The 24,423-nt window shown below is 38.8% G+C and overlaps 1 protein-coding gene across 3 annotated transcripts in view; it reads right to left on the minus strand.

Moving 5' to 3' along the window:
• Positions 1–24,423, minus strand: part of LOC140477272 (zinc finger protein 236-like) — a 167,465-nt gene that overhangs the window by 62,570 nt on the left and 80,472 nt on the right. For all 3 annotated transcript variants that reach the window (XR_011960694.1, XM_072570867.1, XM_072570868.1), the window contains exons 13-19: positions 21,398–21,658; positions 19,894–20,159; positions 15,861–15,950; positions 11,696–11,847; positions 6,588–6,691; positions 5,172–5,323; positions 1,392–1,577 (exon numbers count right to left, since the gene is read on the minus strand). Coding sequence is in view for 2 of the 3 variants with exons in the window: in XM_072570867.1 (XP_072426968.1) it covers positions 1,392–1,577; positions 5,172–5,323; positions 6,588–6,691; positions 11,696–11,847; positions 15,861–15,950; positions 19,894–20,159; positions 21,398–21,658 (1,211 nt within the window). In the remaining variant the exon portion in view is untranslated. The remainder of the gene's footprint in view (positions 1–1,391; positions 1,578–5,171; positions 5,324–6,587; positions 6,692–11,695; positions 11,848–15,860; positions 15,951–19,893; positions 20,160–21,397; positions 21,659–24,423) is intronic.

Raw genomic sequence — 24,423 nt, forward strand, 5'->3', positions numbered from 1 at the left:
TGGCAGTCATTTCCGAGATGTCTTTGATATTGGTGGCTAGGGTTTCTGGATGTGTTTTGTCTGCTTGTTTGGGTTTGTCACTGAGAATGGACTGTGTTCATTGGGTACCCGTTCTTTTTGAATACACTGTATAGGTGATTTTCCTCTGCTCTGCGTAGTTCCTCTGAGCTGCAGTGTGTGGTGGTGTGTTGAAATAATGTTCTAATGCAGCTTCGTCACGCTCACTAGTATCTTTGCATACAGATGAGGAAGGACATCACTTCAACTGGGACAACACATCCATCCTAGGACAAGCTAAACAGAGACACACATAAGAAATCCTAGAAGCACGGCATTCTAACCGGAACTCTATCAACAAGCACATTGACTTGGATCCCATTTACCACCCCGAGAAAAAGAATGGGAAGTGACATCACCGTTGAAAATGACATTGCCACAGGAAATGACATTATCAACCCAATGAAACCAAAACATATAAATAGAAAGCAGGCTACACTACCAGTGCTTCATCCAGAGGCTCACTGAAGATGTTAGCTAGTGTGGTGACAAAATATTTGAAAACACACCTTCCAGCTCAGCAAGCAAACCTACATCCACTACCTTAAGTACTTATTTTCTCCACTCTATTGATGCAGTAGTGTGTACACAATCCAAGATGGTGTTTTGCCAGCACCATCCAAAACCATGACTTCACAGACCTAGAGAACAAGGGCATCTGGTGCATACGAACACCACCATCTACAACTTTCCTTCCAATCCACATACCAGCTTAACTTGGAATCTTTTGCTACCCATCACTATTGCTGGCTGAAAACCCTGGAACTCTTCCTAATAACACTGTGGATGTACCTTTACCCAAGTGGATTGCATCAGTTCAAAATGGTGTCTCATATTCTCGAGGGCAATTAAAGAGAGGCAACGAAGAAATTGGAGCAGAGACCATATGTTCCCTTGAGCATGCTCCACATTCAAAATGGTCATGGCTGATTTTCAAACTCAACTTCACTTTTCTGCTTGATCTTTATAAGTCTGGATTCTCAGACACCAAAAATCCATCTACCTCAGACATTCATTTATGTAATAACTAAGGATCTGTATTTCACTGCAGTAGACAATATTGTAGGTTCATAACCCTCTTAGTGAATATATTTCTTCAGATCATCATTCTAAAGGAATGATAACTTATTCTGAGACTATGGCTCTGAATTCAAAGATATTCATGCAGTAAACTTTCTTTCAGTATCTCCCCTGTCAAGTCCCTTCAGAATATTACTGGTTCAAATGAAGAGTGTGGATAAAAAGAGTATAGATGATGAATGTTTCATTGTACATCCTGTCTTTACATAAAATACAGGCTATGACTTAGTGTTTACAGATAAAGCACTCCATACCTCCAACTCCTACCGTTACTTGATGAATCTTCATGTGCCTCTTGCAGTGAAGTGATGTTCGGAAAGTGTCATCGCAGAATGGGCACTTAAATGGTCTCAGACTGGTGTGAATTACCATGTGCCTTGTTAGGCTCCCATTGGTAGTAAAGGTGGCATCACAAACAGTGCATTTGAAAGCTTTGATACCTTTAAATATATGGAGACATATTTCCAGACATCCATAAATGTTAAATGTTCATTTGAATCAAAACCATTGACAAAATTTAAGCTGGTATTGATCTTATTATTGCTAATGTCACATTACAGGAGTTAAAAACCAAAATCAAAATCACATAAAATTGTGCAGACCATTCAACCCACCGCACCATTCTAGCACTTTGAAAGAATTCTTCAAATAGGCCCAATTCTCTGCAACTTTGTACATATATTCAATTAACCTTCCAAGGTTACTATGAAATCATTTTGACATCATCTTTTGATACATGTCAGGGTCGAAAATGTGTTGCTGGAAAAGCGCAGCAGGTCAGGCAGCATCCAAGGAACAGGAGAATCGACATTTCGGGCATCAGCCCTTCTTCAGGAATGAGGAAAGTGTGTCCAGCAGGCTAAGATAAAAAGGTAGGGAGGAGGGACTTGGGGGAGGGGCGTTGGGAATGCGACAGGTGGAGGGAGGTCAAGGAGAGGGTGATAGGCCGGAGTGGGGTGGGGGCGGAGAGGTCAGGAAGAAGATTGCAGGTTAGGAAGGCGGTGCTGAGTTCGAGGGATTTGACTGAGACAAGGTGGGGGAGGGGAAATGAGGAAGCTGGAGAAATCGGAGTTCATCCCTTGTGGTTGGAGGGTTCCCAGGTGGAAGATGAGGTGCTCTTCCTCCAACCGTCATGTTGCCATGGTCTGGCAATGGAGGAGTCCAAGGACCTGCATGTCCTTGGTGGAGTGGGAGGGGGAGTTGAAGTATTGGGTTACGGGGTGGTTGGGTTGGTTGGTCCGGGTGTCCCAGAGGTGTTCTCTGAAACGTTCCGCAAGTAGGCGGCCTGTCTCCCCAATATAGAGGAGGCCACATCGGGTGCAGCAGATGCAACAGATGATGTGTGTGGAGGTGCAGGTGAATTTGTGGTGGATATGGAAGTGTCCCTTGGGGCCTTGGAGGGAGGTAAGGGGGGGGGGGGAGGTGTGGGCGCAAGTTTTGCATTTCTTGCGGTTGCAGGGGAAGGAGTGGAGGTTGGGTTGGTGGGGGGTGTGGACCTGACGAGGGAGTCACGGAGGGAGTGGTCTTGTCAGGGTCAGTCATTTTGTCTCAATTTAGTTTCCAAGTGAATAAACCAGTCATTCTGTTCAGATTGGCAGATATTTCGATTTACTTGATCTTTTTTCAAAAGTTTGTACTTCTTATTACATCTGATTCAAACTCAGACAAATTGGGCCCAATTTATGCCTTGCTACCACTCGACTTGCTCCTAAAGCCAGGGTGACCAGAAACATGCAGAAGCCCAACCCTTTTTTAGGTGGACCTCAACATAGTTGACTAGAGTTCCAATTACAAACATTAACAGATGACATGGGCAAAAGTTGGAAAGAATATACAACCCAAGACTCCAATTCCAATAGCAGTATTTAATGGCCCCTTTCCTGCAATGAAGTAAAACTAGAAGCAAGTCCTATTCTCCTATTTGCCAAGTTCCCCAAGTCGTTTTGGAAGCTACAAAAAAAAACATGCTGCACTGTAAGCCAACACTCTCTTCCACACTTCACACTGGAGGGTCAGAGGCTCAGGGGTGATCTTATAGAGGTTTATAAAATCATGAGGGGCATGGATAGGATAAACAGACAAGGTTTTTTTTTTGTGGGGTGGGGGAATCCACAATTAGAGGACATAGGTTCAGGGTGAGAGGGGGAAAGACATAAAAGAAACCCAAGGAGCAACCTTTTCACACAGAGGGTGGTACATGTATGGAATGAGCTGCCAGATGAAATGGTGGAGGCTGATACATTTGCAACATTTAAAAGGCATCTGTATGGGTATATGAATAGGAAGGGTTTAGAGGGATATGAGACAACTGCTGGCAAATGGGACTAGATTACGTTGGGATATCTGGTCGGCATAAACGGGCTGGACCGAGAGGGTCTGTTTCCATGTTGTATATCTCTACGACTCTATGACACTTCTAACCCTACCCTTTAAAGGACTGCCACAGGCTCGTCAAGATTGGCTGCCCTATGAACTTACTACCTCCCTGATTAATTAAGTGTCTGTAAGGAACTTGATCGGTGCAAGCAGCTCTAATTCTATTAGCTGATGTTAATAAGGCCCAAACCATAAAAATCGGTCTAAGTCTAACTGGCAAGTCTGTTCACCAAATGCTCAATAAGTGCTTACAAAAATAAAATAAAATGCACAGAACAGCTAAATTAAACATTAAACTACTTAATAAGAGCCCATGGTGTTGGAGATAGTATGTTAGCATGAATACATGGGCATTTTCAGGATGCAATGTGTAACTGGTAGATTGCCACAGGGATTAATGCTGAGGCCACATATTTATGCTACATATTAATAACATGGATAAGGAAGTTGAGTGTACTGATGTCACTGGCTGGACAGTATTTTTTATTAAGAGAAAGTGAGGACTGCAGATGCTGGAGGTCAGAGTCGAGTGTGTGATGCTGGAAAAGCACAGCAGGTCAGGTAGTATCCAAGAAGCAGGAGAATCGACATTTTGGGCAAAAGTCCTTCATCAGGAAGCCCTTCTCCTGATGAAAGGCTTTTGCCCGAAACGTCGATTCTCCTGCTCCTCAGACAGTATTTATTGCCTATCCCTTGTTGCCCTCAAGGTGGTGGTGGTGAGCTGCTTTCTTGAACCTCTGCAGTCTACATACTGTAGGTTAAACCACAATGTCCTTAGGCAGAGAATTGCAGGATTTTGAAAGTTGCTAGTTATTTATTATAATGTGGGAAAATGAGAGGTTATGCACTTTGTCAGCAAGGACAGAGGAGTTGAATATTATATAAATGCAGGAAGACTGCAGAAGCTACAGAATAGAAGGACTGGAGAGTCCTCAACCATGAATAACAAAACCTAGCATCTAAGAGCAGAGGCATTAGGGAAGGCAAATGGAATGTTGGCCCTTATTTCGAAGGGAATGGAGTATAAAGGTAGGGAGGTTTTGATAAAACTGTACAATGCATTAGTCAGACCACAGCTGGAATACTACAAGAGAATCAGAAGATATTAAGAATATAGTCAAGTAAAACAAAATAAAGATAAAGATGATGATATGGTCATGAAATTAGATTTGTGAGGAACATTAAACAAAATATTTTTCAGAAATATAAAACTTAAAATAAAAAAAAACAGGGCTGTAATGGGAATAGGATCATTAAGAAATAACCCAGATAATACCTGCTCAAGTAATGACAGAAAGACAGCAGATAAACTAAATAAATGTTTTGCCTTAGTAAATAGAAGGAAGATAGAAATGGTAGATATATTATTAAATAAGGGAAAACAAAGAGGCAAGTGTATTTAGAATTTTAAAAATACACATATTCAGTAAATTAAGTAAACTCAATAAAACCCAATGTCTGGATTGATTGCATCACGATTTTTAAAAACAATTAGGAAAGAGATAGCTGAATCATTATATCTCGTGTTTAATAATTCATCCGAAAAAAGTGCAATGTCAGATGTTGCTCAATCTCTAAAGTGCAGAATACCTTGAAATCTCCCGAAATGATGAAAAGGTGGCATAAACAGAAGTTAATACTTTTGTTCAATCCACTACCTGTGTGTGTCCGCTGATGAGCTTTCAGAACTCCTGAGGAGACGAAACATCGACTGCACTGGAGGCATTTGAAGGGTTTTTCGCCAGTGTGAGAACGTACATGCTGTTTCAGATGGCTTGATTTCTTGAAACCTTTCGTGCAGAACTCACACCTGGGAACACAGAAAAAGTGTCATCAAATTCTTTAAAAAACAACAGATTGGTTAGTTTCAAGGAATAATATTCTATAAAAAGAATTCTTTCTTCTAGATTTGCAGGAAGGTACAGGGAAAAAATGAGACATGATTATCTGGTACCGTTCTATCACAGATGATAGCTAATTTAAGAACTGACATTAGTGACAAAGTAGACAATAAAGGAACTACTGATCCATGAATCAAACCAAGTGAGGAATCAGGCATTGAATGTGGGGGCAGAAAAAAAAAAGCAGCCTGAGTGTCATTGCTTATATATTCCAAACTTGCCCAGAGGCTGCAAAGTTGTGGTCTGAACCTTCTGATTTTCTTTTTTTCTAAAACACCACAAACTAGAAAGCTCATGTGCCATTCAGACACTCAAGTGATGCCCTGGCAAGCTTTTCAGTGCATCATGCCACTTCTGAGCAGAGAAAGTGTCTGCCCAGTATGTGGCATGGGCTTTGCATTACTTCATGTGGAGGCCAAGATGAACAGCAATTCATAAAAACAAAACCGAAAACAGATCAAGAGAAGTGCAAATACAAATGCAACCAACAATTCAGGATAAGCATATAGCCAATTGCACTAATTTAAAGTTTAAAATGTTATCAGTTATTTACTAGAAAGTTTGTGTTGCCTTTAATTTACATTTCGCACTTGATGTTTACTGGCTGGTGAAAATTCCTTGGAACAGTGACATGAGGTGGAAGTGCAACAGGACAGCAGTCTCTGTCCATTGCTTTGCCAACCATTGATTCCCATCCCAAATCTCAGAGTGGTGTCTTTGGGTAAGTTGTCAGCAATGTTTCCAGCATCACAACTTCTACGCTAAAGAAGTAGGACCTACACTGGGCAAATGGCTGGGACACTGTTTTGAAGAAAACATTACCTGGTTATTCTCTCCAAAAATGTGGAATAATTTTAGTATCTTCAATTGCAGGTTTACCAGGAGAAAACCCTGTTCTTTTCAAGGTCATGCAATAGAAATTCCCTTATGCCCATTTGAAGAGAAAGTTAGCAGCTAGCTTTACCATTTCTTCTGTAAGTGTAATAATGGATTGAAATTTGAGGCACTTATATGATCAATTCTGACCTGAACCCATGTCTCTCTGCAAATGTCTGACCACTGAGCCAGGTTCTGATTGACCCGAAATGATGACATTGAAAGTTTAACAGAACAGTATAAAATAAACTAAGACAAAGTTCTGCCAACACACACAAAAAACTCACTGACTCTAACCTGTATGTTCGTCTAACTTGGTCCTCACTGTCGGAATGGAATGTTGAGCGATGGCTTTGAAGATGCAGGTTTCCGGATGATGGCTCATGCAATAAACGGGTCGTCTGTAGAATTTGTACAAATAAAATATGAAAGTCATTTTTAAAAAAAAACTTATGAAAGGTCATCACATCAACTGAAACTAAAACACTGAATTACACTAGTTACTGAATTTTGCAGTTTTCATTGCAAAACAAGTGATTTCCAAATTTAATGAATGGAAATCGTTTTTATTTGTGCCAAAATGCATAGTATTGCATCTGTCTCACAATACAGAAGCTGAAAGATTCTACAAAGAAAAGAGCACCCTCATACTCAGAGAAAGCAGTGAAAGAAATATAGCAATTAATCAATAAGGAGATTTAGATCATTAACAGAAATATGTTCACTTTATGGCTACAATGTATTGAACAACTAGTTGAAATAATCCAGTCCACAGGTCATTCAGCCTATTACGCCTTCACCAATTCTCTGAACGACCATTATGACAGCGCCATCCTCCTCCCAGTTCCCTGTAGCCCTGAACGTTATTTTAATATAAACAATCAAGTGAACCTGCTTCTACCACACTTCCAAGTAGTATATCCTATACACCAACTACTTGGCTGTGAGAAAAAGATTTTGCACATATTGCATTCACTTCAAATCTGTGTCCTCTTGTTCTCAATCCTTTTACAAGTGGGAATAGTTTCTCCATTTTTATACTGTCCAGTTTCTTCATGATTTGAAAATTTCCCTTCAACTGTCTTAGTCATGGCGTGATAGTCACAGAGTCATCTTCTCGCCAAGGAAAAAAAGTCTCAACTTCTCCAATCTTTCTTCATAACTGTAGTTTCTCATCTCTGGAGCCATTCTTCTTCTGCACTCTTTCCAATATATTCTCATCCTGAAGTGGTGTGCCCAAACTGTACACAATACTCCAGATGAAGTCTAATTAATGTAATACACAAGTTGAGCATAACATCCTTGCTGCCGCATTCTAGATTCCTACTAATAAATCCAAAAGGTACTGTATGCTCTACTAACTGTTCTCTCCAAATATCTTGCCACCTTTAATGTTTTAACACATATACACCCACATTTCTCTGCTCCTACACAACCTTAGAATAGCACCCTTTATTTTATATCGTATCTCCATGTTCTTTCTACTAAAATGTATCACCTCACACTTCTAACTGCTAATTAACTGAGCCACTTGCAAATATGCATAAGCAAATCAAGTGAGAGACAGGAATGTGTGACTCAATGGCTGATGTGGGTAAGTGGATTCTAGTTAGTGGGGCACTGCCACCAGTATTGGGAAGGTGGATCTGTACCATTGGGACAGGCTTAGGAGAAGAATGATCAATTTCAGGAAACCAGGAAATAGAAAATAGCTTGGGCAGAAATGAGAAATGATTAAGGCGAGAGGTCACTTATGGGAAACTCACTGACACTAACCACACAGCACAATGAACCATAACGGAAAAATAATGCAAGCTCATCAGAAAGGTATAGTAATAATCACAGCAGATTTTCATCTATCTCTGGACTGCAAAAGGTAGAGTAGGTGAAGACCTCATCACAATTTTCAGGATAGTTTCTTACCACAGCATGTTCTGCAGCCATAGAGGAAGTTATACTAGACATAACATGCAATGAGATGAAACTAACGAACAATCTTACAATAAAGATACCCTGACTATAATGGGAATGAATTTTACATTCAGCTTGACGGAGAATGGACTGAACTCCCGAGGCATTTTCAAAAATGGGGGCAATGATGAGCACACAAAAGCTGAGGTGGCTTAAGTGAATTGGAAAATTAAGTTAAAGCATAGGTCAATAGAGATACAGTGAGAGACCTGCAAGGGTATGGTTCAGAATATATAGAATTGATACATTCCAGTAAATAAAAAAAATCCAAGGGATGTACTCACCATCTCTGGTTAACGAGGAAAGTTAAAGATACTAACAAACATAAAGTAAAAGTATATATTTGTGCAAAGACAGGTGACAGGTCAGAAGCTTGGACAGAATGCAAGAAAAAAAGCAAAAAATGACCAAAATAATAATATGGAGGGGAAATTTTGAGTGTGTGAAAGAATGCTGAGACAGCAAGCTGACAAGTGCTGCGTCCTGATGGATTTCAGCCTAGGGTCTTTCAAAAAAAATGGCAAGTTAGATTGTTAATACAACACTGCCTTTCCTACAGCATGTGGATTTCAGCAGTTCAAGAAGGCACCTCATCACAATGTTCTCAAGGGCAACTGGAGATGGGCAATAAATGCTGGCCAGCTAGCGATGCGCATGTCCCACAAGAAAATAAAACAAATTGGGTTTAAATTTCCAAAACTTTCTAGATTCAGGGAAAGTCTCATTCGATTGGAAGACAGCAAAATTGAGTCTTTCATTCAACAATGGAGGAAGACCAGGAGAAAGAAACTTTAGGCCACAGTTGGCTTAACATCTGTCATAGGAAATGTATTAAAAATTATTGCTAAACAAATTATAGCAAGCCACTCGGATAATTCAAGGTAACCAAGGAGAGTCAACATGGTTTTGTGAAAGGGAAATCAACTTGACCAATCTATTGGACATAATAGGTTTGAGGAAATAATGTGCTATGTTGTTAAAAGGGAGCCAGTGGATTTTGTTCATGGATTACTGGATAGCACATTGGCATGGTCACAAGAATATTGGTTAATAAGAAGTAACACGTAGATTTAATGGATTTTTTTTATGGGAAAGATGTGACAAGAGGTATACCATAGAAATTCATGCTGAAACTTTAAATGTTTACAATTTACATAAATAACTTTGATGAAGGAATGGAAGATACGGTTACATAACCTGCTGATAGCACAAAGAAAATAGGAAAGTAAGTTGTGAAAATGGCAAAATAAAGATATGGATAGGTTAAGTGCATAGGTAAAGACCCTGGCAAATGGAGTACAATGTGAAAAAATGCGCAATTGACAGCTTTAGCAAGAGGAATAAACAGAAGCATATTATCTAAATGGTGTGAGATTGCAGAGTTTTGAAATGCAGAGAAATTTGAGTGTCCGAGTGTAAGAGTTGCAAAAGGCCAGTAAGCAGGTACGTCAAGTAAATAGGATAGCCAATGGAATGTTGTCATTTAATCATGAGAGAAATGAATGTAAGGAAGAGGTGATGCATAAATTACACAGGGCACTGGTGAGACTGCATCTGGAAAATGTGTGCAGTTTTAGTCACTATATTTAAAGAAGGATGTAAATGCATTGGAAGCAATTCAAAAAAGCTTACAAGACTAATACCTGGAATAGGTAATTAGCTTTATGAGGAAAGATTGGATAGGTTAAGCTTGTATCTGCTGGAGTTTCGAACAGTTGGAGACAACTTGACTGAAATTCAAAGATCCTAAACAGAGTAAACATAAACATCGAGAGAATGTCTCTTCTGATGGGAGAATCTGGAACTAAGAGTCCTTGTTTAAAAAAGGGTGGCTCATTTCAATCCAATGAGGCAAAATTCCTTCTCAAAGAGTATCTCAAGTGTTTGGAACTTTTTCGGAAAAAGAAATGGAGGTAGTGTCATTCAGTATTTTTAAGGCAGGAATTGGTAGTTCCCTATTGAACAAGATGATAAATGTTACCAGGGTAGACAGGAATGTGGATTTGAGGTTACGACCAACTCAGCCATGATTTTATGAAACGATGGAGCAGGCTTGAGTCTACTTCAGCTCTTGTTTGTCTGCACATCAGCTGCTACTTATCTGTGCACTCAGATGTATGATCCATGATTGGCCACCAAATCCTAAATAAGCTCTTCCATCCCCACCTTCTACTGAACCAATAATGACTGACAGCATGTTCACCATCAGCACTCAAAAGTCAAAATTTAATTTGAGCTTTCTTTTCAAAATAAAGCTGAATTAAACCATTTGCATTCTATTCCTTCAATTTGAATATAATGGGATTGGTGCAACGAGACTGAAAAGAGAACTGTAAAGAGTACTCTTGATAATATTAGAGAGAAACATCAGATAACTGTCCCTATCAAACATTTTACTTAACTCCAAACACAATTTAGGAACAAAGAAACAGAAGCAGGCTACTTCATGTCCTTCATGTTTGCAATGCCATATTCGACACTGCTGATCATTACCTATATCATTTAACCACCTAACCTCTATACCTGTGGATACCCTTATCGCACAAAAAAGTCTCCAAGTATACCAGCATCTTCTAATGGAACTACCAGATTTGTTCCAATTTTTTTTAAGATTAGATTACTTACAGTGTGGAAACAGGCCCTCCGGCCCAACAAGTCCACACCACCCCGCCGAAGCGTAACCCACCCATACCCCTACATTTACCCCTTACCTAACACTATGGGCAATTTAGCATGGCCAATTCACCTGACCTGCACATCTTTGGGCTGTGGGAGGAAACCGAAGCACCCGGAGGAAACCCACGCAGACACGGGGAGAACATGCAAACTCCACACAGTCAGTTGCCTGAGGCGGGAATTGAGCCCAGGTCTCTGGCGCTGTGAGGCAGCAGTGCTAACCACTGTGCCACCATGCTGCCCTCCAAACTTTTGTTTGGAAAAGTGTTTTCTAACTTTCCTTCTAAATGGTCTAACTTTAATTCTTGGATTACATCTGCTCCTTTTCAATAGCCTCATCAGCATTTCAACCACATCACTAAGATGTCCAACTTGTCCAGAAGGAAACTGGTCACTCTTCCACATTTTAGCCTGAATGTGACATATTTGCAGGTAGTTATATAGGATAGAATGCAAGACGTGTGTATTAAATAATTATCCAGATGACAGATTCTACAGGCTGAATGACCATCTGCACCATTATGTTTCCATGATCAGAAGAAAAGTTCAACATTATGATTGTGGTATATCATAATGGGTATTTAAAATACTATATTGTAGATACTAAAAACTTTAGTAGCCCCATTTGAGAATGTGTTTTTATACAGTTGTTTTCCAATTTCATAAATTAACCTTTCATATAATAGTTAAGTTCAAAAGATTGACCAAGAAGCATATCTTGAAGAATTTAGTGTAAAAATCAATTATTTAATACTCACCACATTAATGCTGTCTGTGGTTGGCACATGAAGTAGACTTTGCTGATGGTAACTGGGAGTTAGAGCTTGTGACTCCAGGCTACTGGAGTCCTGCAACTGTTGCACAGCTGTAAACTGACCCTGTTGGCCAAAGCTATCAGCGATAGTGAAACCTAGTTAAAAATAAAATCAATAAATTCATTTGTTTGATTCTTTCAAAATTGATATTTAAATGACATTGTGGAATAATTATTTGTCAAGTTGTTAAGTGATAGTTGTGTATACTTCTCTATCCTGTTACTCTTTTCTTTTAAAAAATGCAATGACACCATGACTAGCCATAAGAGAGCCATCAAATCCAATCAAATCAAACATTACAATTCACAAAAAACACCAGTCATTTCATAAACATGATCTAAACTCGTTATAAATTGGAGTCTTGACGTTACTTCCTGCTTATGAGTTCTGTTAATCTAATTTTGACATCTTTACGCATTATTGATTCCTTTCTTCTCATCACTGGCAGCTGTGTTTTAGCTGTCATGGTCTCAAACTCTAGAATTTCCATAGTAAACCTCTCTAACTGATCTCTACGCCTATCGCTGATGAATAGTTTTGTCACCTTCCTCAGTCACTTCTTGCCTAATAATATTGCTCTAAAGCAGAGCACACATATTATTATGTTTGAGGAGACATCTAATACAAAATTAGATGACACAAAAGGTCAGAAAGTATGTTGTGAAGAAAAAAAGTAAGTGCAGGTGGACATAGATACATTGAGTGAGTGTACAAAAACCTAACATGGAGGCAATGTGGGAAAAATGTGAAGTTATTCACTTGGATAGGAAGGAGGAAAAAAAGATAATTTAAACAGAAGACAACTGCAGATTTCTGACATGCAACAGAATTTGGGTGTTCAGGTGCCAAGAACACTGAACATAGAACAGTACAACACTGGTACAGGCACTTCAGCCCATCATGTCTGCACCATCCCAATGCCATTCTAAACTAATGCACCATAAACTGGTAGACGGGATATGAATCACAGTTAGTACGCATACAACACGTAGTCAACACTAACATGGCACTTTCCTTCACTATCAGAGAAATCAAATATGAAAGTAAGAATCAAACAAAGAACTATGGATCCTGGAAATCTGAAGCAAAAATATAAACTACTGGAGAAACTCAACTGGTTTGGCAGCATCTGTGGAGAGTAAACAAAGTTGATATTGAGTCTGTTGACCATCTTCAGATTGGATAGCATCTAGGAACAAGTGGCGTATATGCTGATAACAAGGGTAGTGGGAAAAAGCAGTGAGCAGATAGGTGGATAGGACACTAGGCAGCAGTCTCCTCCACACTATGGAGTCAAAACGCAGCAGTCTGCTTTGTGGAACACCAAGCTTCCATGTGCCTATCACTTCTAGGCATCACTATGTTCCCATGCCAACATTTCTGTCTCAGGCCTGCTGCAGTTCTCCAGCCAAGACTCAGCTCAAGCTAGAGAAACTTAGTAGCCTTTCTGACCCAACAGAGTTCAATAATTTTAGAGTCTGAACACTTCATTCCATGTCCTTTACACATCCCTACACCTGAGGTTCTGTTATGATTTAGATTGCTTTCAGTACAGCCATCCCATTTTCATACATTCATAGTTCCCATTATCACCTATCTAGTCTTTTTTTTTCTTTCCTGGCTTATAATCAGCTATCCTTTTGTCTGCCTAACATTTATTTTGTTTCTTTTCTCTCCCTCTCTGGGCTCCATCTCCAACTACCCACTCATTCTTGTCAACAGTGTAATGCCACTTTTCCTAGATGCTGTCAATTCTGAAGGGGTGGGGCTCACTGGACTCAAAACGCAAACTGTTTTTCTCTCTGCACAAATGCTGCCAGATGTGCTGAGTTTCTCCAGCAATTTGTTTTTCTGAAAAGAAAAATGTTATTGCTTCAGTGTTATGAAGGTATAAAGGGATACTGTACCTTTAAGAGAACTGAAAAGCTAGCAAGGATTTAGAGAAGCACAAAGAGTCCGGAACAAGGTAACAATGTAACATTTGGTCGAAATAGCTAAGATCTGTGTTGCCAGGATACAAAAACAAATTTGAATTTGGCCAGTTTAAATTATGCCCCAAGATACGAAACTTAATATTTTGACAATATTAAAACCAATGAAATGACCTGATGTTTTGTGGTATAAATATCAGACATTTTGAACAGTTATCCAGAGCGGCAAAGAGCAGCTAGCACCAACTAGAGAAACTGCTTGCAGAAAGATCTGCTCTCTTAAAAGGTACCTTTATCTATCAAAGACCTGTGAGACCTAAGACGAAGAAAAGACAGAGGAAAATCTACAGAGGCCACTTGGCAAAGCTGGCTAGTTTGAAACGTGATTAGATTTTTTTGTAAATCGTAATCTGGAGTTTTATCAGACCAGTATTGTACAGGGAAAGGCAAAAGGAAAGTTTAAGAGAACGGAGTTGTAAATATTTGTTCGTTAATATTCTCCGTTAGACTTTAAATAGTGATTTTGGGGACAGTTCTTTGCCTCTCGAATTTTAACAGATTACAGCACAGGGTGAATCTTTTTTGTATTGTGGCTTAAATTAGCAGAGGGGTTTACCACATGTCATAACATTCAGTTATGCAAGGCATTAGTGAGACCACATCTTGAATGCTGTGTGAAGTTTTGCTGTTCTAATTTAAGAAAGTATGTAAATGAATTGAAGGGAATTCAGATGTACTGTACTAGATTAATACCTAGACTAAGCAGATCATTTCATGAGGGAAGTGTAGATAGGGTGAGCTTGTTTCACTAGGGTTTTGAATGGTGAGGGGTGATTTGATTGAAGTATTTAAGATACTGGATGATCTTGCTGAGATGAATGTGGAAAGGATGATTCCTCTTCTTTTAAATCCAGAACTAGGGGACACTATTTAATAATAGAGACCACCCTTTTAAGTCAGAGAAGAGATTTTGTTTTCCTCACGAGGGTTGTGCAACTTTGGAACTCTCTACCTCCAGAGGGCAGTGGAAACTGTCAGTGAATTTTTTTTTAAGGCTGAGGTGGATACAGTCTCACCAGATAGGCAAATCAAAAGGTGGAAATGTGGAATTCAAAGCATGACAGATCAAGAATGATCTTAATGAATGGCGGAGCAAACCGGATGGCAGAGCTCTCCACTTTTGGTCCTATTTCAAACCTCTGTAATTCCTTGGCATGTTAAACAGTCTCAGAAGCTGGTTTAATTAACTTAAGAAATTGGGATACTGTATTGGAAAATAAAACTATACCAATAAAGAAATGGAAAATGATAAACCACTCCAATTCTGCAAAGCCTGAAATAATATTTTGAAGATGCAACATTACAAATGAATCATTTATATTCATTTTTATGATGTTCCCATTCCTGACTAGGTCAGCATTTACTGCCTTTCCCTAATTGCCTTCAAGAAAGTGTTGTCCTGTCTTTTAAATATAGCTGAGTGGCTTACAAGGCCATTTTGGAATAGTAATTAAAGCCAACCATATTAGTATAGACTAGACCAGAATGAGTAAGGATGACAGAATTTCTCCCCTTAAAAACATTCAAGTTTTTGCAATAATCTGGTAGTTTCATGGTCACTGATGCTTGTACTAGTCTTTTATTCCAGATTTATTTAACTAACAGAACTTAAATTCCCTAGCTGCCATGATGGAATTTAAACTCATGTTTCTATCATTAGTCTAGGCTGGTTTACTGATCCAGTAACAAAACCATTGTGCTACAATTCCAAATTAATACAAAAAGCCCCTTAGTACACAGGAAAATCAATGACAATACAGAAAACTAAAACCCCAAATGATGCAGCACTTGAACAATTGTGAAGTGCTAACCATGGTCCTCACGATTGGCTCTGACAGTTAAGCCTATTTTTAAACTTGGCACTGTTCAATTCAAGGTTACAATGCAATATAGATTGTTTCATCAGAACCATGAACTAGCATCCCCTTCATTGTTGGGTTGGAGGAGGGGTGTAATTCAAGGCATGCTAACCAAAAACAATGTGCAATATAACTTTGTTCAATGTTTTAATTCACATTTAAATCAAAGCACACATTTCCAACAATTATTCAAAAAAAAACTAGAGGAATTCAAATAAAGTTCCAATTATTGACCACCAAATTGATCTTAACTACAACCTTGGGCCAGGCTCTGTTGATCAAACGTCTGCTGTGTTATAGTTTGTTGATCAAACTGGTTGATATTCTGCTGTGTTGTCACAAAGGCATCTAGAGTAGGAAAATAATTACCAAACAATCAATTTGATATTGCTTATGAAGGCAGATCAAAGTAAAAAAAAAATGCAAGAATATGTATTACATAGAACTTATGGCACAGATACAACCATTTGGTCCAGTTGGACTAAGCTGGTGTTTACGTTCCATTTGAGTTCTGCTCACCCTTTGTCATCTCACCGTATCTATACATTCATCTCCTTCTTTATCCTTCAGGTACTTAACTTTCTTCTCCAAATGCATCTCTTCATGTTGTGTGGATCTCACAATACAGCATTTGAATACAGCCTTAGTCGTTGCATTGTTTATGCAGAAAAAGCTACCGTTATATGTAGTACCAATGAATATGTTCAACTATATCAAGGTGGGACGTTGATAAAAACAAAAATACTTTTAATTAAATGTAAATAAGGTTTTGTAATAAAGTAGTTGTAAGTGGGATAGTTATTGTATGATAACTTTAAAGAATAATAATATAATTATTTAAACAAAGTAGAAATAGATGTAAAAGTATTTAAAATAACTTTAAAAGATTGGAAAAGCTGTAGGCACATTGATCTTTGTTTCCACATTCTCAATTTATGCTTGTCATGTTAAGGTATTTTGGTGCACTGTTTAGTAAAATTTACATATTACTTTATTTGATAACTTTTTTTGTGGCGTATTGGCAAAGCACTTTTGAACTCCATTTGTGTGCACCAGAGATGAGAAGGAATCAAAATTACGCCTGGTATTTTCACATCAGAATTCCAAAGCTCCAAGGAGAAAATGAAAAGCATTTCCCAAAAACTAAATGAAAATAACAAATCAGTCAACCTAGGATATTTTTGCACCTCTCAACCAGCAGCAACATCAGATCTAGAAAGACATGTCAGTGTGGATAGATCAAGTAGGCAGAGTAGAGCCACATATGAAGCATAAGCATGGGCATGGACCAGTTTAAACTAAGCATTTGTTTCAATTCTGTAAATTCAGGCTAACTTGCAAATGTGGATTCGTTGCTGCTGAAGGAAGGTAATGCCGGTAAGACTAAAAATACCAGCTTAAAAGAGTTAGTATTTTCTCATCCAGAAGCTAGTTGTCAAGAGATTGCGAAGGACATGGAATTACTGTCAATGCTTCTCTGATTAACTATTGTATAATATGATTCAAACAGAAATGAGGAGGAGCATGTCAGTCTCTCCATCACCATCTAGTGGTATGGATTGGTACAAATTAACGTCCTGAGCCAATTTAGTAGACAGACTCAAATGTTTGATAATATTGGGACTTGACATATATACATCACAATGGAGAGAGAGAAGGAGGGTTATGGGATGGAGAACAAAGCCAGACAGACAGCGAAATATATAAAGTAACACTACAGGTATAATTTCAGAACTGTTGAGAGAACAGCTTCAATTCAGTTTTGATTGGCTTTTGCTGTAATGTCGTATTTATTGCATAGAATTTCTGCCACTTTTTACACTCTATATGAGTTTTCTCCTAATTAGGTCTATCAGCCTGCCCTTTTTCCTCCTTCCCCTTTTTCCACCCAGCATTCCCTTAAGAGAATGTACACTATTCTTTCCAACTGCTCCACATGATTGTGAGTTCCACATTCTCACCACTGGCTGATTAAGGGGTATTGGATTTCTTTTTGACTATGTATTAACAGGGTACCATGCTACGTTAAAATTTAGATAGATTATATAGTTGCTGAAAAGTATATTTTTTCATTAAATAATTAACAACAGATATCAATGATTCAAGTCTACCAAATAAACATAAGCTAAATTACACTTGAAACTTTTGAAACCTTAAAATTATACTAAAATTTTAATAAAATGAGCAAAAGGAATATTATATATTTACAGTGATGAAGTTTGACTAATCTGAATGAGTTTTTTCATAAGGTAATGGAGAAGGCAGTTGAGGGCAGTACAGTTGATGCTTTGCGAATGTTTTCTTCAAAATGAATTTGATCAAGTACACATATCAAGTTTTAAGAAAAATTGAAGTCCATGTGGTAAAAGGGACAATAATAGCATGGACACTGCATATGATGGGCTGAAGGACTAAAGTGGTTGATGATATTCGACAGCTGCATGACCCTGAAGGAGTCCTGCGGACATTCCTTTACTAACCGAGGATGGCACCAGTAACCTGTTTGTGTTCTGTAGCTGCTTCTATACTGTTTGTTAAACTGTATAAGAAACAGAGTTTCATTCCGAGCATTGGAGTTCGCCTCAGGCCAGGAGCACAAACAGTGCCAGAAACAAACCTAAGCCTCCTGACAGCTGTCGATCAAGGGATCCCAGACGGGCAGCAGGGAGTGAGACTGGCTGCTTTTACTCCTTTCCTTTCCATTTATTACTCTTATTATTATCATTATTACATAATAATCACTCACATTTAAGCAAATTGTTGTTATCGAGCCTTCTCTTATCTATATTTAACTGAATCCAAAAGAACTGCTTGGATATACCCTATGATCCAAGACAGACACAAAATTGGCTGAAGGACTGAAAATAAAAATTGGAACGAATGGCTGTTGTTCAGATTAGAGTGGGAGGCATTTGGTGTTGTTTCCCCATGGTCCAGCACAAAAGCACCTCCTGTCATTTATATTCAATAATGACTTGAATTTGAGGATCATAGCAATTTCAAAATTAGTAGAAGACACAAATGCCAAGGTGGAGATGGTCAAGTGCTTCAAGCTCCTGAGAGCAAATATCACCACAAATCTCTCCCAGTCCATCCACATGGTTGCTACAGTCAAGAAAGCACACCAATGCATGTACTTCCGCAGAAGGCTAAAATAATTCAACATGTCTATAATAAATCTTACCAATTTTTATAGATGCACCCTAGAAAGCATCCTATCCAGAAACATCACAGCTTAGTATGGCAACTGCTCTGCCCAAGATTGCAAGAAATCACGAAAACAGTTGTGAATGCAGCCCAATGTATTACACAAACCAGCCTCCCTTCCACTGACTCAGTCTTTATTTCTCTCTGTCTGGGTAAAGTAGCTAACATAATCAAAGACCCCTCCCACTCGTGTTATACTTTCCTCTGCCCTCTTCCATCGGGAAAAAGATCCAAAAGTTTGAAAACATGAACCAACAGATACAAGAACAGCTTCTTCCCTGCTGTTATCAGACTTATGAACAGACCTCTCATACATTAGAGTTAATCTGTCTATGCACCTTCACTGTAACTGAATCTCTATATTCTGTTCTATTACCCATGTATTTATGCAAAGTATGATTTACCTGGATAGCATGCAAAATAATACCGGTCACTTGGCACATGTGACAATAATAAATAAAATCAAAAATTTTGAAGTGGACAGAGTGAGGAATCTAGTAAAAGGCTTTACGAGGAGACAGACAAGCTGGTAGAATGGATAAACACATCAGATAAGACTCAAGACAGAAAATTTTGAGCTAATGCATTCTAAAGGGAAGAATGACAAGAGAGACATTACATGTGCAATGGCATAATTTTAACAAGATTGCAAAATACAGATACCGTGGGAGTTGGTTAGTACACAAACATTTGTAGGTATCAAGGCAGGTTAGCAAAGTAGGTAATAAAGCATATTGGAGACTGCATGTTAAAAATATAGCATGGAATATGAAAACTAGGAACTTAAGAATAAAAACTCTTTTGGTCCCACTCTTGTATTTCATCCAATTCTGGGCACCACATTTTAAGGAAGCTAAAAAGGCTTTGGACATAGCATAGAAGAGCTGCACCAAACTGGTTGGGCAGAGGTCTAAATGCAGAATACAATGATCTCCTGCCAAAGTTTGGGATAAACCCAGAGATATTCTGGACTTTTCACTACTTTCAATGAAAGAAAAACTATTGACCTTTCTAAATTTCAATACTGGTTGCAATATTAAAAGCATGTTTAAAAAGTGTGAACTTCTGATAGACTTATACCAACCTTCATCCTGGACAAGTTGCTGGTCTGCAAGCTGTTGGCCAAGACCAGTTTGCTGAGATCCCACAACTTGTTCTTGGCTCAGACCTAGCAAGGTTTGTTGATCATTGCTTACTGTCGAAGATGGCTGCAGTTCCTCAGGTTGAAGGTGAGCCTGCGTTTGGCCATTAGTTGAATCAGATTGCTGTTCCATAGGTTCAACTAAGCCATCATCATCTAATGATGCCTGCTGTTGCTGCTGCTGCTGTATCTGCTGTGCAAGTTCGTATCTACGTAGAGAAGAAATTTCAGCAAATTTGCTAGGATATAGAACATTGGTCTCAAGTAGAAAAAGCAAAAAGCCCTTTTACAGTAGCCTAATGATTAAGTTACTGGACTATTCCATATTAGATCGCCAGATGTTACGGGCTGAAACCAGAAACTGGTCAGAGATGAGAATTTGCCAATCCTGTCAAATTTGGTTTACAATAGACTCCGGACATACACAGTATGTACAAGTCCTGCAGGGTAATTATGAATGAGAAATAAATGCTGCTCACATTTCAAGAACAAATTAAAATAAGGTTTCATTGTTTTTACCTTCATCAGAAAAGTTTTAGCTGTACCAAGTTAGGTGCATGTATGTCCCTAGTCTTCAAGAATTAAAAGCAACTACTTAGGTTTCCCTCAAGCTGCACTAAAAAAATTACTTCATTGGTTGTCTAGCATTTCAGGACATCTTGCAGCTGCAAAATGCACTACAGAAATGCAAGTTTTTTCGTTCATTGTGATTTCAACAAAAGCTATCCACTTTCCATCATCTGAATCATTGTTAGTTAAAAAAAAATAAGATGGCTCTGGATCACTTGTTCAGCTCCAACTAATCGAATGAAAGCATGCAGTCCATGCTGTTTATAACACCGTAAGTAAAATGGGCTGGCTCCAACACAACTGATGGATGTATTTGAGTACATACACAAAACTGCGCCATCAACTGTTCATCTGACTCAAAAGATTCTAAGATTTGGGAACATAAAATATGACATGCTGCTTCAAATTCAGGTCAAAGTTTAAAGGGTTTTTTTTAAATTACTCATTTCATGGGATGTGGGCATCGCTGGCTGGGCCAGCATTTATTGCCAGTCCCTATTTGTCCTCAAGGAGGAGGTGAGGTCTCTTTGAACTGCTGCAGTCCATCTTAATTAGGTAGATATTTGGACAGAATGAAGATAAATGTACTTTGCATTTTATAGCTGACCTGGGAAATGTTCTATGCTGAAACCACATATCAACATCTTTTCATTCAAATAATTAATCTGTGTCCAAAAACAAAAAGCACAACAGGACTCCACACAACATCGCCTTAGAATCATCACTTTTTCTCCAATAGACAGCAGAGGTTTCCCTGTACTGTTCTACAGTTATTAAGTCACCTCATGGCACAAAGTTCACAGGAGGCCTACATTTACAGAAAGATTGAAGTGGTTGTAACTAAGTGAAATTCAAAATGACATCAAAAGACTCTTACCTATGTGTCTTCATATGTTTCTTACAATTCATAGAAGTCTTGAAAGTCTTCTGACAATAGGGACACATGAATGGACGAACCTCACTATGTGTTGACATATGCCTCTTCAAACTGCCATTAGTAGTGAAAGTACCATCACAAATCAAACATTTATAAGCCTTGAGGCCAGAATGCGTCCGGATGTGAGACTTAAGGACACCTGACGAAACAAAGGCTCTCCCACACTGTGAACATTTGAAAGGTTTTTCACCAGTATGTGATCTGAAACAAGAACGAACAAGTTGGCCATCACCACCAACCAAGTGGAATATTCCCACACAGATTTTACTTTCCCTCCCTCATTTCAGCTATAGTGATAATGCATACTGGTATAATCATACAAATAAATTCAACCGGAAATTCAGGAGAAACTTCATTTCCCATGCAGCAGTTACAGATTTGGAATTCATGTTCATCTCAATTACTTCAGTGCTAAAGATAGATACATTTAACGCCAAAATAGAGGAATAGAGGGATTAGAAGTTGTAAAGAGCATCGAGAGAAGGTTCAGATGAAGCTCAAATACAAGCATGGATCAGTTGGACAGAATAGCTGTTTCAATGTTCTAAATTTCGTCAGGTATGTAAAGGTGAAATGCACTCAATTTGAACATTTGCTAAATGTTTCAGGTGAATAATCCTTTACCTTGAATTTTAAGTGTTCTCCTTGTTGCTCAGAAGCAATGAGAGAAACTGTTAGTCAAATTTTTATACTTTGGGCAAAACAGAAACCAGATTGCAAATTGCACTAGTCTTCAGCTTTTATTTCGACCTGTCTCTGATCAAGCTTACTTGCACAGCATGAAGTTAAAGTCTGCTATGCACTGAAATATCAGACAGCTTTTCAGGATTGTTTTTGCATAAAACATATTCCATAATGTATTTAAGATTGGTAGGCTGGTGTTGTTTTATTAATACAGCTGAAAAAGGACTGACCACAAAAAAAAGCACTATAATAAGTGTCAACTCTGCCAGATGTGAGAAACCCAATTTTAAGTAACTGGAAATTACTCTTAAAAGCCATTATTTAGACTGGTACACAGTAGTTAATTAACAAATTAGAAAATAATGTTTGAAAGTTTTTATTTTAAATAAAATTGTGCTATTGTGCTCTTACGCCAAAAAAACAGCTTTCTTTTGTAACCTTATTTGATGGCCCACAGATAAGCAGCTTGTCTATTCTAAATTAAAAATAGAAAATGCTGGTAACACTGTGCAGGTTAGACTGCACCTACACAGGTGTTGCTGGACTTTCTGAACATTTCCAGCGATTTTTATTGGCTTTTAGAAACAGAGAAAATAAAAACAGGAGTACGCAATTTAGCGTTTTGAACCATCTCCACCATTCATGGCTGATCATCCATCAAGAACTCTGTTCCTGCTTTCTCCCCATACTATTGGATGCTTTTAGACCAAAGAATTATATCTACATTTTCTTGGAAGTATTCATGTTTTAATCTCAACAGCTTACTGTGCCAGAGTGTTCCACAGATACACCACACTCTAGGTGAGGAAATTCCTTATCTCTGTCCTAAAAGGCTACCTCTTATTCTCAGACTGTGACTTCTGGATCTAGATTCCCCAGTCATCGGGAACATATTTCCTTCATTTACCCTTTCTCACTCTTAAAATTTCATAGGTTTCGAAGAAATTCCCCCCTTGTTCTTGTAAACTCCAGTGAATACAGTCCTAACTGATCCAGTCTCTCCTCATGTCAATCCCAGGAATCAGTCTGGTAAACCTTCTTTGAAATCCTTCATCAGTTCAGGACAGAAAAATTGTACACAATATTTCAGGTGTGATCTTACCAAGACCCTGTACAGCCTCACATAAAACATTCCAGCTCCCGTTCTTGAATCCTCTTGCTATGAAGGCCAACGTATCATTTGCTTTCTTCAGCTGCTGCACCTACATGCTTACTGTCAGCCACTAGCGAATGAGCGCATCAGGTCCCATTATGCCCAACTGTCATCATTCAGATAATAATCTGCCTGTCTGTTTTGGCATCACAGCTCCCCCTCCAATTCATCTATATTTCATCTGCAAATTTTAAGATATAACATGTAGTTTCCTCATCTTAATCATTAATATATATTGTGAATAGGTGGGGTCCAAGCACTAATCCCTGCATATTCCACTAGTCACTGCCTACCATTCAGACAAAGATCTATTTACTCTGGCTCTTTGCTTGCAGCCAGTTCTGTATCCTTTTCTTTTTAATTCACTCATGGGATATGGTATTACTCGCTAGCCAAATTCCCTAGTTGCTGTTGAGAAGCTGGTAGTGAGCTGCATTCTTGAACAGCTGCAGTCCATGTGCTGTAGGTTGACCCATAATACCATTAAGGAGGCAAATCCAATAACTTGACCTAGTGACAATAAATGAATGGCAATACACTTCCAAAACAGCATGGTAAGTGGTTTAGAGGGAACTTTGCAGGTGGTGGTGTTCCCATGAATCTGCTGCCCTTGTCCTCCAATATGGAAGTAGTTGTGGATTTGGAAGGTGCTGTCTAAGGATCTTTGGTGAATTTCTGCAGTGCATCTTGTAGGTGCTGCTACTGAGCATTGGTGGCGAACTGAGTGGATGCTTGCAGATGTGATGCCAATCATGTGGACTGTTTTGTCCTGGATAGTATCAAACATCTTGAATGTTATTGGAATTACAACCATCCAGGCAAGTGGGAGTTTCCCCTTACACTCCTGACCTGTGCCTTGTAGATGTCAGATGATTTTGGGGAGATATTTGCCACAGTACGTCTGGCTTCTGACCTGGTATCCTAGCCACTGCATTTATGTGGTGAGTCCAGTTGAGTTTCTGGTCAATGGCAACACCATGGATGTGGATAATGAGGGATTCAGTGATAGTAGCACTGCTGACTGTCAAGGGGCAGTGGTTGGACTGTCTCTTATTGGAGATGGTCTTTGCATCTGTATGGCACAAATGTTACTTGCCACTTGTCAGCCCAAGCCTGGCTACTGTCCAGA

Source organism: Chiloscyllium punctatum, chromosome 5 (genome assembly GCF_047496795.1).
Source record: "Chiloscyllium punctatum isolate Juve2018m chromosome 5, sChiPun1.3, whole genome shotgun sequence".
Lineage (NCBI taxonomy): Eukaryota > Metazoa > Chordata > Chondrichthyes > Orectolobiformes > Hemiscylliidae > Chiloscyllium > Chiloscyllium punctatum.